Raw genomic sequence first — 17,326 nt, 5'->3', positions numbered from 1 at the left:
TTTTACAATTATCCCCCAAGCTTGCTCCCCCCCCCCACAGAAGGCAGTCTATTAGTCTTTACATTGTTTCCTTGCTAGACATTGCTCTAAATTGAATGTGTTGAGAGAGAAATCATATCCTTGAGAAGAAAAAAATAAAATATAAGAGATAGCAAGATTACATAACATTTTGTGCTTTTTAAAATTCTTTCTCTGGATACAGATAGTATTCACAGATGGTTTTCTCCATTGCAGATAGCCCGGAATTGTGCCTGATTGTTGTACTGATGGAATGAGCAGTTCCATTAAGGTTGATCATTGCCCCCCATGTTGCTGTTACAGTGTACAGTGTTTTTCTGGTACTGCTCATCTCCCTCAGCATCAGTTCATGCAAATTCTTCCAGGCTTCCCTGAATTCCATGGTTTCTAACAGAACAATAGTGTTCCATGGCACACATATACCACTGTTTGTTAAGTACTCTAGGGTTTTTAATAGTAATGGATGTTGTATTTTGACAAAGATTTTTTTTTTCAACATCTAATGAGATAATCATATGATTTTTGTTGATTTTGTTAATTGATATGTTCAATTATATTGAATGTTTTCCTAATATTGAACCATTCCAACCTACCTAGCTGATCATGGTGAATTATCCCAGCAGTACTGTAATCTCTGCTAAAATTTTATGTAAGATTTTTTCATCAATGTTCATTAGGGAGATTGGTCTTTAATTTTCTTTGTTTTCACTCTTCCCGGTTTAGTTAGCGGTACCATATTGGTATTATAAAAGGAATTTAGCGAACTCCTAAATTTTTTAAAAAGTTTATGTAGACTTGGAATTAATTTTTCCTTAAATGTTTGGTAGAATTCATTTGTAAATCCATCTTGACCTGGAGTCTTTTTCTTATGGTTTCTTCAATTTCTTTTTCTAAAATGGGGTTATTTAAGTGTTTTATTTCTTCTGTTAAGCTGGGTAGTTTGTATTTTTATAAATATTAATCCATTTTACTCAGGTTAAAAAATTTATTGGCATACAGTTGGGCAAAATAGCCCTGAATTATCTCTTTAATTTCTTCCTCATTAGTGGTAAGTTCACCCTTTTCATTTTTGATGCTATTAATTTGGTATTCTTTTTTTTATCAGATTAACCAAAGGTTTATCTATTGGGTTTTTTTTTCATAAAACCAGCTCTTAGTTTTATTTATTAGAGCAATGGTTTTCTTGCTTTCAGTTTTATTAATTTCTCCTTTGATGTTAAAAATTTCTAATTTGGTATTTAGTTTCAATTTTTGGTTTATCTTTCCATGGCTCTTTATTATATGTAATTTTTATTGTATCATGATCTGAAAAGCATGCATTTAATATTTCTGCCTTTCTGTATTTGATTGGAGGTTTTTATACTCTAGTTCATGGTCAGTTTTGGTTTAGGTGCCCCATTCAGTTTTCTCCAGAAGTCTACCATATCTAAGTTTTCTAAGATTTTGTTCACTTTCATAACTTGCTTGTTTATTTTGTGGTTAGATTTAATCTAATTCAGAAAGAGGGATGTTGAGATTCCCCTATTATAGTTTTGCTGTCTGGGCAGCTAGGTCATGCAGTGGATGGAGCACTGGTCTTGGAGTCAGGAGAATGTGAGTACAAATCTTGCCTCAGACACTTGATTCTTCTTAGCTGTGTGACCTTGGGCAAGTTGCTTAAACTTGATTGCCCCACATCCAAGACCATCTCCACTTGTCCTGATCCATATCTGTCCACTGGACCCAGGTAGATTTGGAGGAGAAAGTGAGGCTGGTGACTTAGCATAGCATCCCCCATGTGCTTATCATGACCCACCTCTGATGTTGTGGTATTCTTTGAAAAATGAAGGATAATAATGATTATGATGATGATGATGATTACAGTTTTGTTGTCTATGTCTCCTTGTAATTCAATCAGCTTCTCCTCTAAGAATTTAGATGCTGTGCCACCAGATGCATACATGTTTAAATAATGGTTTAGCTTCATTGTTTGTGGTGCTTTTTAAGCTATTGTTTCTTTCCTTATCCCTTTTAATGAGATGTGTTTTTGCTTTTGCTTTGTCTGTGATCAGGATCACTACCCCTGATTTTTTTTTTACTTACACTGAAGCTTTATCCACTGTGCCACCCAGCTGCCCCAAAACTGTCATTTTTGTTACATTATATACTGTTATTTATAAAGTTGTGCTTCAATTGATGAGCATTCCTTTAATTTCTCATCCATTGATAAAACAAGAAGAGCTGCTGTAAACATTTTTGTACATAAGGCTCTTTTTCCTCTTCATCTGATCCCTTTGTGAAAGAAAGCTAATAGTTATGTGGCTAATTCAAAGGACTTGGTGTACTAACTTAGGCATGGTATTAAATTGTTTTCCAGAATTATTGTAGCATTTTACCATTTCAGCAGCAGTGCATTGGTGTGTCTGATTTCCTGCAGTTTCTCAAAATTATCATTTTGGGGTTTTTGTCATTTTTGCCAATCTGAAACTTCTTTTCACTTCCCTGCCTCATTTCTATCTGTCTTCAAAACTTCATTCATATTCACACTGTCTTCTTGTCCTAATTCTGTGAACTCCCGCATCATTCCTTACTATTTGGTAGTACTCTTTCCCTCCTCAAATATTTCTGTAATACCTAGATTGTTTTTGACCCCTCTGTTCTCCACTTTGTATTAATCTGGGTATAGATTGCTTCTCCTTTTCAAGACACACTTATGCCCAAGTGGAATATATGCCTCATAACAGCATGAACCATCTTGTCTTTGTATTCCTATTACTTAATAAGTGTTTATTTAATTAAATTCTGTTGTGAATCTAAGCCAAGTTCTACCCACTTGTCTCTTAAAAACTCATAATAGTTTCATTTGTAGTCTCTACTCTTCAGATATACTCTTCATATTATTGTCAAATTAACTTTCCTTTTTTCACAAATAAGATTGTCAGTCTTCTGCTCAGGACTTTTCATTGATTCCCTAGTATATTCCAAATTTAAAATACTCTAGTGCTCAAGATAGAATTTAGATAAGACATGGTTCCTATAGTTTGGTAGGAGAATGTGGCATGATAGTGGTAATATGTAATATTGTAATATGATGGTAACTTAAATATGTGATTACATGTACAAAATATTATTTCTATGTGGAGTTTAAGGTAATTCCAAGGTCATTACCAAAATCCTCATGTAGGTAGTGACATTTCAATTAAAACATATGAATACCTCAGAGAAAAGGAAGAGGACAAGAAAACGTATGTAGGTGATAAATGAAGGTTATGGGGAGAGGAGAGTGAATGGAGGGAATCCCCAAAGATGTTTGAGAAAGGTATTCTATTTTAAAAAAGTGTCCTGTCCTTGTGATTGTTGTTGGAGCAGAACAGGACAGAGCTAAGAGAGCTGAGGTAGGAAGGGTGTGCTGATGCTTTATTATACTAATCCATGGAAATGGTCTTGCTTTGAGTCTTAATAACAAGGTAGAGGGGCTACAGTCAAGGAGAGTACAAGCTGTTACTGGTCTACCTTTTTTTCTTTTAAGGTTTTTTTTTTGTTGTTGTTGTTTTTGCAAGGCAAATAGGGTTAAGTGGCTTGCCTAAGGCCACACAGCTAGGTAATTAAGTGTCTGAGGTCAAATTTGAACTCAGGTACTCCTGACTCCAGGGAGTTCTCTATCTACTGCACCACCTAGCCACCCCAGTGCTCCACCTAGCCACTCCTGCTCTACCTTAATGTATATTTCTTTGACCTGCCAAAATAAATTCTTGTATCTGTACACACTACTTTTTATCAGCATTCCATCTTACCAAAGTACTTCAAAGGCCCCAGGTTACAGCTTGGAGTGAAAGTGAAAGGATGTACACACTACTTTTTATCAGCATTCCATCTTACCAAAGTACTTCAAAGGCCCCAGGTTACAGCTTGGAGTGAAAGTGAAAGGATGTAAGAACTTAAGCTTTTCTGCAGTAAGCATAGTCCCCTCATCTAAGCTTGTAGCTTTCTGCCAGTCTGTGAAGGTAGAACCATCCTTGGACTGCCACCTTTCCTTGCATAAATTTGCTAGTGGTTGAACTGCTTTCTACGCCACTAATGTGGCCACTACACCCAGCTATCTTGTATACAGCTATCTTGTATATCTTCTTTTAATAAGAAAACATTGTTGTACTCAAGTAAGGGGAATCCTGTTCTTAACCATAATTCTAAGACTCTTACACAGAACTTTGAAATTTTATATGTTGTGAATAGGGATTTTTGGGGGGAAAGTTCAATGTTAGCCACATTTTCCCTCTAAAATACTAAATATAAATTTTAATATGCATGCACAATATTTTTGATAACTTAAAAAAAAGTTTTGATTGCCTCAATCTCATTCCTTAGTCTTATCTCAAACTCCTTTTATCCTTAGGAATAAGGATATGGTGAAAGAAGTACTATATTTGGAGGCAAAAGGACCTGGCTCTAAATCCCAGGTCTTGCACTGACTAATTAGCTTTGTGATCTCAAGCAAGTCATTTTACTTCTCTGGGCCTTAATTTCTTTATTACATGAAGGGACAAGACAAGTTCACCTCCTCGTTCCCTTTCAACTCAAAATGTATGATGCTACAATTCCTCCCCTTCTCCCCTCAATTGATGAGTATTCCTTCAAAGTAACCAGTTCAGCATTGCTTTGTCTTTGGATTAAGATCAGAGAAATCCAGAATTTTTTGGTTAATGGTTTGACAGTGTTTATATTTCAAATTCCATGAATGTAACTGAAAATTATTTGAGTTTGAAGAAGAAATTAAGGAAAGTAAGGATTGTAAAAGGTGAAGTTAAGGTTGAAAATGAAAAAAGACAGTGATGACATGAAGAGATATCAGAAGTAAATATAGGAATTCAATAATTTGGAATACAATATACTTCAAGCAAACCATTAATGAAAAGCATTGTCTTTTGAATATTGATTTATAATCAGCTGTATAATATTTTTAAACTTCAGTATTCATCTTAAATTAAGATGAATTAATTAAGCTCTTAAATTAAGAGCTTCTTCCTTTGGAGTTAATGTATCTTTCTTACATAATCTTGTACTTTTATTACTCTATTATTTTTTATATACGTTCATTTTAAGTTTTAGAAAAATTTGTGAGGTTACAAATATTTTTGATTTTGCACATGCTTTCATTTTTTTAAAGTAGGTTTCTAATATATGAATGCATCTGGTTTTTGTTAATACATTTTATTTCTGTATCATGTTTATTTTCTAATACAGTCATCTTGTGACATTTGTGGATTTCATAGTCATGGTTGAATTATTCATGGGTTAGCCATCAAAAATTAAATGGAAATTTTTGGAGATTTACAGGTGTGTCTCCTACAAATTGCAGACACCTATGTAAAGAAATTAAAAAAAAAAATTTAGTAAGCCATAAATGCATATGTACTATAAAATACTCATCTGTTTTGTTCATTTACTACCATAAGTGTACACACATAAATTCATTATAAACAATCAAATTTTGTTAGAAAACTGACTCCACAGTCTTTGGAAATTCCTCCTCTTTAACTCTCTACCATCAAACTCAGTCATATGAATTTTCTTCCACCATGAAGATTATATCTTTACATAGAAGAAGGAAATAATCCATGTGAATCAGTTGCTGCAGCTACATCTATGGCTGCAAAAATTCCACATGATATGCAAGACACTCTTCTTTCTCATATAGAAATTGCAACTATTTGGGGTTCATTTTGTTCTTTTACTTGGTTTGTCTGTTAAATAAATCAATTGTTATTTTTTTGTTTTTTTGTTTTTTTCAGAATTATTTTTTAAAAGATTTGAGTTCAGGCTTAGAATTATTCCAGGGTTTTCACATTAGTGGGGATCATGCACCCCTTGCAAATGCAGGAGGCTGTATACTTCCTTGTATATTTCCTTGAAAAAAAAGAATTTTTTTTTATTTTGTTTGTTTGTTTGTTTGTTTTTGTAAGGCAATGGGGTTAAGTGACTTGCCCTGACTGCAGGGCCAGTGCTTTATCCACCACTGCACCATCTAGCTTCCCCAAAGACAGAGAATTTTAAAGGCAGTTTTGGAAAGCCAGCTAATATATCAGTCAGGTCTTGGAATTCTTCACCTACAAAGAAGGGAGCAAGGGATGCACTTTAGGGGAAATTTTTAGTCATAGCTCTGTAGCATATAATTTAATTTTTCTTTATGCACGAGCAAAATTTTTAAAATATTCTTTAGTAGTAGAACATGTAAAGAAATACGTTTTTCTTGGGGAATGTACCCCAAATCCCAAGTCCTACTATTCTTCATGATTGTTGTAAAGTAATCAAAATGAATGAACTTTTTCTATAATTTTTTTGTCTCAAGGTTGTATATAGTAGGAGATTTGGAAAAATTTAAGGTTATTTGGACCCTTCTCACTACATTTTAGCAAAGCAATTCCCTTTTTAGTACTTTGAGATTGATAGAGAACTGACAAAAAATAATTAATTTTACTGAGCATTTCTAGAAATAATTCTGTTTTTCTTTTAGATTTGGGACGCATGTATAATCTTGTATCTCGAATTCAAGATGGACTTGGAGAATTGAAAAAACTTTTGGAAACACATATTCATAATCAGGGTCTAGCTGCAATTGAAAAATGTGGAGAGGCTGCTTTAAATGTAAGTAATGTTTAAGAGAATTTGGGAAAATATAATGGTATACATTAATGAATAATTTTAAGTGCTAAATATTTGCATTAGTTAATTTTGACTAGAACTTTACTGAGAAGCACATTTAATTTTATTTTTCATAGGAAGAATCCCCTGGTTATAATTTTATAATTTGCATATTTATATGCTATTTCTGCAAAGGTCCAGGTAAAATATTCTTATTATTAGCACATTTAATTTTATTTTTCATAGAAAGAGTCCCCTGGTTATAATTTTATAATTTGCATATTTATATGCTATTTCTGCAAAGGTCCAGGTAAAATATTCTTATTATTAGCAGTTATATGATTTATTGATTTAGTTTTCATCCTGCTTTACTGTTTTTATCTTGAGTCTTTAAACTAGAAGAAAACAAGCTTGATAATCTCCAGGAAGACAAGGAAAACTTCAAATAACTTTTTATTATGCCTCTAACCATTCTCAAGCTATAGATTTAAAAACTTTTATCTGTATGTTTATCATGTATGGAATAGTTATCTGTATCTAACACATAAGGTTATTCTGTAAAGTTTAAGGTTAACTACAGAGATAATAAAATATCATTCCTTTAACCAAATAAGAATTAATGGTGTTATAAAGTTATCTGACTATCTTAAGCTTAGGAAAAGATTTTATATTGGTGCACATCCTTGAAATATGTAATATTTCTTTAATCACTCATGTTTGAGGATATAGAAAAAGAACCAAGAGAGACTAGTGTCATGGAAACCTAGAAAGAATCAGTATCATACACTGCAGAAAAGTCAAGATTTATAACAATGGAAGAAGAAGAGAGAAGGGCAGTTTAAGATTATCATTGATCATTTGAGAGAGTAATTTTATTTGAGTGATAAAATTAGAGGAAAGATTGCAGGAGAAATGATAGGGTAAAAAAGTAAAGGCAACTTTTTCCAGGATTTTAGTTATGAAACTAGAAAGGAGATATAGACATGTGAAAACAATTTGTCACTTTTTGTACTGTTATGATTGTCTCTTTCTTTGTTTCATATCCATCTACACAATTGTTTTTTTTATGTGTAAATATTGAATATTGTTGCCTGGCTAATGTCATTGAGCCTTAAAACTGAAAAATTTGTTTTGTCAGAAATTTGAACTATCTATGCTTATTAAGTAAAATTATTTGTCTTTGGAAGAAACCAACCAGAAGGTATCTCTTGTTTGTCTCAGAAACAGAGGCATAATAAATAAGAAAAGGCATTTGAATTTATTCAAGTGCAGTGAATAAATTTATATTCTGTAGTTCTGAATTACCAGCAACCCCTTTTATGTGTGACATATTTGCTTACTCCAGCTTAAAGGGAATGGTGAAATACAATGATTGAGGTTTAACTGCTTTCAATTCTGAGAATAACTTTTTTTAAAAATTAAGTGACTTAAACTTTTTTTTCTATAGCCATTTGATAGCATTAGCATTATTTTTGTTTTTGTGTATTGGATTTGGGCTAGAAGTCCTATGGATCTGTGATTTCATTAGTTTCAGGAATTCCTGGTGAGGCAGTTTCCTTTACTGATGCATATTAACAGAGCTCTGTTCCACAACTCAGTGTTAGAGGATGTCCTGGGCCTTCTGAAAGACCGTGGTTTGTCCAGAGTCCTACAATCAAAAAGTCAATCAGTAAACATTTAGTGTCTATTTATTGTTTATGGTGCTGTGTTAAACATTGAACTTACAAAATAGTGTGTGTCTTCTTTGAAGACAAAATAAGAAGTGGTGGTCTTAGAAATGTATATTACACTTAAGAAAAGATCTAATCTAATGGGTGAGAAATACAGAAAATAAGCTGAAATGGGGATGGAAGGGGGACAGTAATGTGAGAAAAGGAGGGCATCCTGCACAAGGGAATGATGAATTACTGCAGCCAATGCAAATTGATGTGGTATCTGTCCTGGGCATCATCCTCAAACAGAAGATCTCTTTCATGTTGACCCTCTTCAGTCAGAAGGAGAGAATTCAAGGGTTCTGGGTAAGTGTGAGTTTCAGAGTGGATGTAATGATCCTAAAAAGATAACTTTCTGGAGACTTTAGTGAAGTTGTTCAGACAAATGAGAAATGAGTTTTCTGCCCTTGTACCCCTTGTAAAATAGAACATCTGAAATGAGTACTTGAATCCAAGTCTTCCTGACTGAAGCCTGTCTTGTATTCCCTATTTTGTGTGTCCCCCTCTTTTTAAATTAACCTCCTAAAATTGATTATTTATTCTAGAGGTGAAGAAAATTTATACTACCACAAAATTTTGTCTATTGTATTTTTTTTAACCTTCTATTAACAGAAATAATTTTTCTTGTCACTTTTCTTTTCCTTTTAAAAAAGTATTTCAATAGTGTTAGAACCATTTTCACCCACAGATTAGTTCCCTTTCTTGACATTCCATATTGCTCTGATGTTTTTTGAATAATGATTTCACTAAATATAAACTTTAATTTCATACTTTTTGGAATATGTAACTTTTATTCTAACAAAAATTTTAGTAGGCATTAATTTTATTATGCATTATAAATAGATTAATATAGTCATTTTTCTGCATTCAGTTTTTTATAATTTGTAAATGAAACCTCACTAATTTGAAGTAATGATGAAGGAGAAGTTATATTTGAATTAGGAAGCAATCCAAACTGTTAGGATAGAGAGAGATAATTTTAGTAATATAGTACTAGTGCTTAATGGACTTTTGCTAATAAAATTCTGCAGTAATAAGTGCTTGTTTAATTTATTTGACACTATATTAAGTAACGAAATGTCTTTTTAATAAAAAGTAGCATTGAAGGAAAATATTACTGTAGAAAATTAATTGCTTTCTAACATTTTAAATATAACTTTAAACTCTTACTGTGTGCTGGGCTCTAGGGATCACAAAGACAAAATTGAAATCTCTTCTTTCAAGATGCTTCCTTCCTATAGGAGAAAATGACTACAAATGAAAGGTCTTTGAGGAGTGGGGTCTGTAAAATGAGCTTTGAAGGAGGTGATAAGAGATTGCATTCCAGGTATTGGGGGGTGGTTTAAAAATAGCTGGGAGATGAAATATCATGTATGAGAAACTGCACAAGGGTTCAGATTTTACCCAACTGACCATCAATAACTGTCTTTGTGATCATAAGCAAAGTCCTCTTTGAACTTCAGTTTTTTAATATGTAAAGTGAGGGAAATGAAGAGACTATATGCAGAGTTATTTTGCAAACTATTGCAATATGAAAATAGCAGCTATTATTTTTTAAAAACTTTTCACCAGTGATAGAAAAAACATTTTAATATAACATATCTCCAGATGACACAAATTTTGAATTAGAGGGATTTCATATCTCATAAGGTATTCTTAGATATATAAAAGACTCAACCTGAAAAACCTTCTCTTCCAGTATTCCCTGTTTTCCTTCAAGACTGATAACAACTGAAATTGATAACTAATTGATAAGTGATTCAGGAAGAAGAAACTGCTGCTCAATGAAATGCTTTCACAAGGGTATTAATCCTTAAAAATCAGCTATGTTTTTTTTGATGAAATATCTTGTATACCCTCTACTGTTATCTTCATTCAACCATCTTAGGATGCTTGTTTAGTCAAATTAAGAAGCAGAACTCTGTTTTTCCTACATTTCCTCAGGGTTCTAAATAATTTGGAAAAATAGTCAGAGTAAGCAATATTTCTGACTTTTCTTATGTAAAACCACTGACTCTTTAACATCTAGGAGAAGTAAATCAATAGAAATTATGATAAATTGTAACATCATCATATACTGCAACACACTTGTTTGGTTGACAGGCGGTGTGGCTTTGATGACAGTAAATTGTACCAGGGTTCATCTAGAATAGTTATTTGTAGATAAACATATATAGGAATAACTAGTTTGAACTTTTAAAAAAAAGTCTTCACCAAGTTTGTATAGGCAAAACCCCAGCATATTGTGAGGGTGACAATATTTTGTAAGTACCAGGAAAGAAAAGATGGGAAGGGACAGGTGTGTAAATCATTGAAGATTAGTTCTGGTCCTAGTTTGATTTTAATCAACAAGCATTTATTATTTAACATTTTTAAAATTTATTTTAAGGCAATGGGGTTAGGTGACTTGCCCAAGCTCACACAGCTAGGCAGTTATTAAGCGTCTGATTTGAACTCAGGTCCTCCTGATCCAGGGCCAGTGCTCTATCCATGGTGCCACCTAGCGGCTCCATATTATTTAACATTGTTATAAATGATTTAAAAGAGGGTACATTTCCAGTTTTGGAAACAAATTAAAAAACAAATAGATAATACCTGAGTGACTGATAAAATTTATAGAAAAGAAGGTATGAAGTTATAGCAATAAAGAGAAAGGTAGGGGCGGCTAGGTGGGGCGGTGGATAGAGCACCAGCCCTGGAGTCAAGAGTACCTGAGTTCAAATCCAGCCTCAGACACTACCTAGCTGTGTGGCCTTGGGCAAGCCACTTAACCCCATTGCCTTACCAAAAAAAAACCTAAAAAAAGAGAAAGGTAAATAAGCTATATTTGGTAAGATTGTGTTGTGTGATATATTAAGGGGGAGAAATTAGTGCTACTGTGAAAAAAATTTGTCACTTTTTGTACTGTTATGATTGTCTCTTTGTTTCATATCCATCTATACAATTGTTTTTTGTGTACATGTTGAATATTGTTGACTGGCTAATGTCAAAGAACAGTATTATTAGCCTCAAATCAGTGACTCCCAAATGGTTCAGGGATGGAGATTGGTAGCCAAATACGAGAAAAACAAGACATGATGAAAATGGCTCTATTTTTAAGTTGATGATTTTTAAGAAGTAAATACCTTCAGTAGTAAATGTTTGATGAACTATTTCAAAGCAAAACAAAATAACTTGCCAAAGACAGGTGCTGGTTAGTCAATTACTAAGACACTTTAAATGCCTACTATGTGACAGATACTGGTGGGCATTGGAAATAGAAAAATGGGGCAGCTAGATGTCACAGTGGATAGAGCACTGGCCCTGGAGTCAGGAGTACCTGAGTTCAAATCTGGCTTCAGATACTTAATAATTACCTAGCTGTGTGACCTTGGGCAAGCCACTTAACTCCATTGCCTTGCAACAAAAAGAAAAAAGAAAAATGGCGAAAAAAGTAAAACTGGTTCCTGATCTCAAGGAGCTCGCAATCAATCTAATGGTGCTGGTCTCTAAACCAGTCATAGAAAAATATCTGAGTTAGACTTTATTGAATGTTAGTAAAGATTTGGGGAGAGATTCTCAGTACATTTGTCAACTGTTTCTTAAACTTCTCAGCCCAGCAGGCTAAGAAACTAATAAAATGACTTAAGACTCGTTAGTCTTTTTATTCTATCACTATTAATCAGTCTAAGCTGTTGTACCTTTCCTTGAGCTCCCATTCTCTTTTTTTAATTGATAATTTATTTTATCTTTCCAATTACATGCTATGGTAGTTTTTTAATATTCATCCATTTGCAAATTTATAAGTTACATATTTTTTACCATCCTCCCTTCACCCCCACCCCTTTGTTGTCAAAACAGTCTGGTAAAAGTTGTATATATACATTTGTACTTAATGTGTTAGTTATTTTTTTGTAAGAGGAATTAGGACTAAGGGAAAAGAAAGAAAACCATGAGATATGAAGAAAAACATAAGAGAAGTTTTTAAAAAGGGAATATAGTATACATTCAGATTCTGTTGGGAGGTTTCCCCCGCTATGGATGTGGATGGCATTGTCGATATCAGATGCTCCAGGTTGTTTTGGTTCTCTGAACTGCTGAGAAAAGCTGCATCCATCAAAACTGATCAACTCGGGGTGGCTAGGTGACACAGTAGATAGAACACGAGCCCTGGAATCAGGAATACATCAGTTCAAATCTGGCCTCAGACACTTAATAATTACCTAGCTGTGTGGTCTTGGGCAAGCCACTTAACCCCATTGCCTTGCAAAAAAAAACCCAAAACTGATCAACCATAATGATATTGTTAAAATGTGTGCTCTTGGTTCTACTTACTTTACTCAGCATCAGTTCCTGTAATTCTTTCCAAGCTTCTCTAGAGTTTAACCATTCAGGGTTTCTATAGGACAATAGTATTCCATAACATTCATAGAACTTAACTTATTCAGCCATTCCCCATTTGATGGGCATCCATCCATCCCCTCAATCTCCATTTTTTTTGCCACCACAAAAAGCCTTCATTCTTAGGTCATCACCTTTTTCAACAGTTAACTTCATTTCCCATTTTACTGAGAACCTTAAGATTATTAGATACTGTCTACTTCTGTCCTTTCTAGTTTGATATACCTATTTCTTAACCTTTCTCTATTTCAAAGGAAGAGGGAGATTTTTCCCCAAAAATGTGCTGCCACTTTAAATATATTCCCATCTACTTTATTGTTACTTAGAAAATCAGTTAGGTGAAACCAGCTGGTGCTGTGGCTATATCTACATTTACAGCATTCTGATCCCTTTATTCCTCATCTCTCCTTGTGAAAAGAAATTGCATTTTAAAAGTCAGCTTTCCTTCTGTTCTAACTAATATCTGCAGTCTCTCCTACCTTAGAAGTATGCATAGATCTCCATTATTTCAGAAATAAAACAAGGGTGCAATTATTATATTGTATATTACTTGGAAAATTAAGAAAGGAAAGAGTCCTGCAGCTGGAGGGGGGGGAATCAGATAAGGTTATCTGCATGTACTGGAGTCTAAGTGGATACTTTATGAAAGCCCAGGGATGGGAAGGTTGTATTAAATGGAAATAAATGCTCAGAGATAGAATATAGAACAGTCCAGCCACAGCAAATAGTGTTGTTTGGCAGGAATATAGAATATATGGCGGGTGGAAATATGAAATAAAACTGAAAGAGAAGGGAAGGGGGAAGTCAGGTTATCAGGAGCTTTAAATTGGTGCCTGAGAAGTTTGTGTTTTATCCCCAAGGCAGGACAAAGCGAATAAGATTTTTCCCATTTTTATTAGAGAAGTAAACTTGTTACACTTGTACTTTGGGAGGGTTTTTTGCTATTTCATTATAGGTTGAAATGAGGAAGGGACAAACTACTTGCAAGGGCAATCAATAAAGAAATTTATTTCAATAGTCTAGACAGAAGGAGATTAACACTCAGACTATTTTGCAATCTGTGAGAGAAGAGGAGATGGTTCACATGATGGTATAGAGTATATCATATCCCACCTGGCAGCAGGAATAAATATTAGTTCCTATTTGCCTCCTTAAGGTTATGCTCTCTGGCTGGTCTTGCTGTATTTTGTTTAGACATCTGAGACCATGGTTTTATTTTCTCTACTGCAGAACTTGGCAGATATCTGTCCTGCTTTACTTCCTCCATTATTGTTATTTCCCCGTGGTGTTGTTTGCTTATACTCTTGATGATCTAAGTTGTGTATATGCAGTTTTACTCCTGCCAATTTTTAGTATAATGCTTTTTTTAATTAGGTTTCAAAAACTTCAGGAAAATACTTTCCCACCTCTTGTTAGAGGTATTTATTTCATCCATGTTTAGGAGCCTTATAGTATATTAATCCTTGATTTAGAAATCCAGAATATATTGGTTCATTCATCCATAGAATCATAGGGAAGAGGACCTTAAAAGTCATTTTGTAAAATACCTTCATTTTATGGCTATGGAGACTGAGACCCAGGGACTTGAAGTGATTTCAATTACCCAGTTGATCAGTGATCATGCCAGAATCCAAACTTTAATTCTCAGGTAATTAACTGGTCATTCATTTCCCATAGCTTCCTTTCTCCTTTGCAGCCTTGCCTTTGATTAAGCAGGAGGAATAAAAATACAAGCTGTGAACCAGAGATCTTCAGTTTATTGCCCAAGAGTTCGAAATCTTTAGCATTTTCATCTAGGTTCCCTCTGGTAATATCATAATATCCAAAATTATGTAGTAGCCCTAACCACAAAGTTTGCCAAGTCTAAGGATTTTTCTCCATCACACCTTAGATACATATCTTAGGAACATAGTCAATTTTATTAATGTTAACTTACTAGGTGCCCCACAGCAGGGAGTCAGCAGCCACCACTACCCTTCTTTGAGTACTTAACTGGGATAATCATTCAATCTCATCTTTAATTGCATGGTTGCTCTATTTAGAACTCTTCAGCAACTTCTTATTGGGCCAAAAAGTAAAATATTAACTGCTTAATCTATCATTAAAGGTCTCCACAATATTGTCTTTACAACGTTATCCTTAATGTACTATATATTTCAATCACACTAGTCTACTAGTTCCTACCCTGCCATCTTACATCTCCATGTTTTTGCTTCTACTTTTCCTAGAATAGCCTTTTTCTTCCTTTTGAAGTTTTTTCCTCTAACCATTGCTCTTTTCCCTTTTCTTCCTCTCCTCTCAAAGAAAAAAAAAAATGTGAAAATTATTTCTCCATGCTCAAATGTCTCCTGTCACTTTTCCTGAACCTCTCCTTGATACTTGTTATCTCTCATCTCACACATATTTAACATATGTTTGTTTATAGCCATAGTGCCTTACACATAGTAGATGCTTAATAAGTGAATTAATTAAATGATCTTTATCACATTGACCAGTTTTCTAATCCCTTGGATGAAGTCATCTTATGGTCTGTTTGTCTGAAGAAGACAGAAAACCTATAATTAGCTAGTAACTTAAGTTCATCCTCAAATAACAGCTAATCAGAATTTTTTCATAGTTCGTTTAGGTACATATTATTTTTAAGGCAGTAAGATGTGTTGTCCTATTTATTTTTTTTTGTTATATTAATTCACTTCAGAAACATGCTGGGTGATGGGGGAATCCAGACTAGGATTAAAAATGTATTACAGGTAACTGACAAAATGGATTACTTGCATGCAGAGAAGTAGAGTTGACTATTATGGCTCCATAGTTCATGGTATTTGTGTTTGGTTGATTGGTTGCTTTTTTTTCCTGGAATTTGTGCTTTTACATGTTGTGTGTATGTTACTGTTAAAGACTGAATACAGATAGACTGCAAAAAAAAAGAATAGTGACTTAAATAAAATGAAGTAGGATACAGTTTTAACCTGTTTTTTTTAAATAATTGCATGACAAAGTAAATGTATTTTATATGTATACATGTAATTATATATACACATGTATGTGTATATCTACTTATTGCTTGATTGCAGTCTATCCTGTCTCCCTACCTCTTCCCCAATCTTTCAAAAATATCAGCTATAAAGAGGTAGAACTATGTATTTTATTGACTACTTAAAATTCTATATTCTTTTAAGGTTAGTGACAGACTCACCCCAACAAATTCTTTCTCTACAAATTGGCATCAGGGGGCGGAGCCAAGATAGCGACAAGGGCGGATTGTGTCTTGGGCGCTCTCTCATAAATGTTCGAGAGACAGAACCCACAGAGGGACCCAGTGAGGCAGTTCTCCTATTCAAGGTAACCTGGAAAAGAGCAGAAAGGCTCTGCTCCCCGGGGTCAGAGGTGCGGCCTGCCAGAGGGGTAGCCTGGGAGCGAAAGAACTTCAGCCGCCTGGAGGCAGCCCCAGGGCGCTGGGAGCCGCAGCTCTCAGCAGCGGGGGAGTTTCCTGATCTACACCCTGGGGAGGACCAGGCACAAAGTGGGGGAACAGCGGGAGACCTCTGCCAGAGCGAGTGCGTAGAGCCCAGCCCTCAGGGCACACAGCCAGAAGCATGGCCACCACAGTCCAGTTCCAGGAAACAGAAGCAGGCAGAACCCGTAAGCAGGAGCCCCCAGGGCATGAGCCCATTGAACCTAGGAAGGGGAGTGAAGAGAGAGAGAGAGACTGCCCAGCTCTGTCCTCTGCCCCTGGAACAGAACTCTGGAGCTCTGACCACATTCAGGTCCTGATCGCAATCTAGGCCCCCCCATAGAACAGCAGGGCCCACCCCCCACCTCAGCCCCGTGGCAGAGGGAGGTATTTATGGTCATTCACAGACCAGGAGGGAGGACAGAGCCTCACACACTGAGACCCTTGTGGGAGGGTCCCAAAAGCTCAGGAAGCACCCCAAAACCAGGCCCAGGCTGGGAAAATGAGCAAGCAGAGAAACAAGAGGAACACCATTGAGAAATATTTTGCATATGAGCCCGAGAAGGATCAAAATACTCATTCTGAAGATGAGGAAGCACAAGCTCCTGCATCTAAAGGCTCCAAGAAAAAACAGAAATTGGGCTCAGGCTATGACAGAGCTCAAAAAAGACTTTGAAAATCAAATGGGGCAGTTGGAATAAAAACTGGGAAAAGAAAGGAGATGCAGGAAAAACATGAAAATGAAGTCAGCAGCCTTGTCAAGGAAATCAAAAAAAATGCTGAAGAAAATAGCAGGCTAAAAACCAGCTTAGGTCAAATGGATAAAACAGTTCAAAAAGTTATTGAGGAGAAGAATGCTTTAAAAAGCAAAATTGGCCAGATGGAAAAAAGAGATAAGAAAGCTCTCTGAGGAAAACAAATCCTTCAGACAAAGAATAGAACTCAGGGAGATTGCTGAGTTTATGAGAAATCAGGACTCAATACTTCAAAACCAAAAAAAATTAAAAATTAGAAGAAAATGTGCAACATCTCATTGAAAAAACAACTGATATGGAAACCATATTTAGGAAAGATCATTTAAAAATTATTGGAATACCTGAAAGTCATGATCAGGAAAAGAACCTTGACTTCATTTTCAAAGAAT

The 17,326-nt window shown here is 34.9% G+C and overlaps 1 protein-coding gene across 3 annotated transcripts in view; it reads left to right on the top strand.

Moving 5' to 3' along the window:
* The window catches only part of CUL1 (cullin 1), a 121,464-nt gene that overhangs the window by 80,681 nt on the left and 23,457 nt on the right, over positions 1–17,326 (top strand). For all 3 annotated transcript variants that reach the window (XM_074193459.1, XM_074193460.1, XM_074193461.1), the window contains exon 9: positions 6,509–6,639. In XM_074193459.1, coding sequence (XP_074049560.1) covers positions 6,509–6,639 — 131 coding nt within the window. The remainder of the gene's footprint in view (positions 1–6,508; positions 6,640–17,326) is intronic.

This window comes from Macrotis lagotis, chromosome 7 (genome assembly GCF_037893015.1).
Source record: "Macrotis lagotis isolate mMagLag1 chromosome 7, bilby.v1.9.chrom.fasta, whole genome shotgun sequence".
In the NCBI taxonomy this organism is placed as follows: Eukaryota; Metazoa; Chordata; class Mammalia; order Peramelemorphia; family Peramelidae; genus Macrotis; species Macrotis lagotis.
This window is presented reverse-complemented; position numbering and strand designations above follow the sequence as displayed.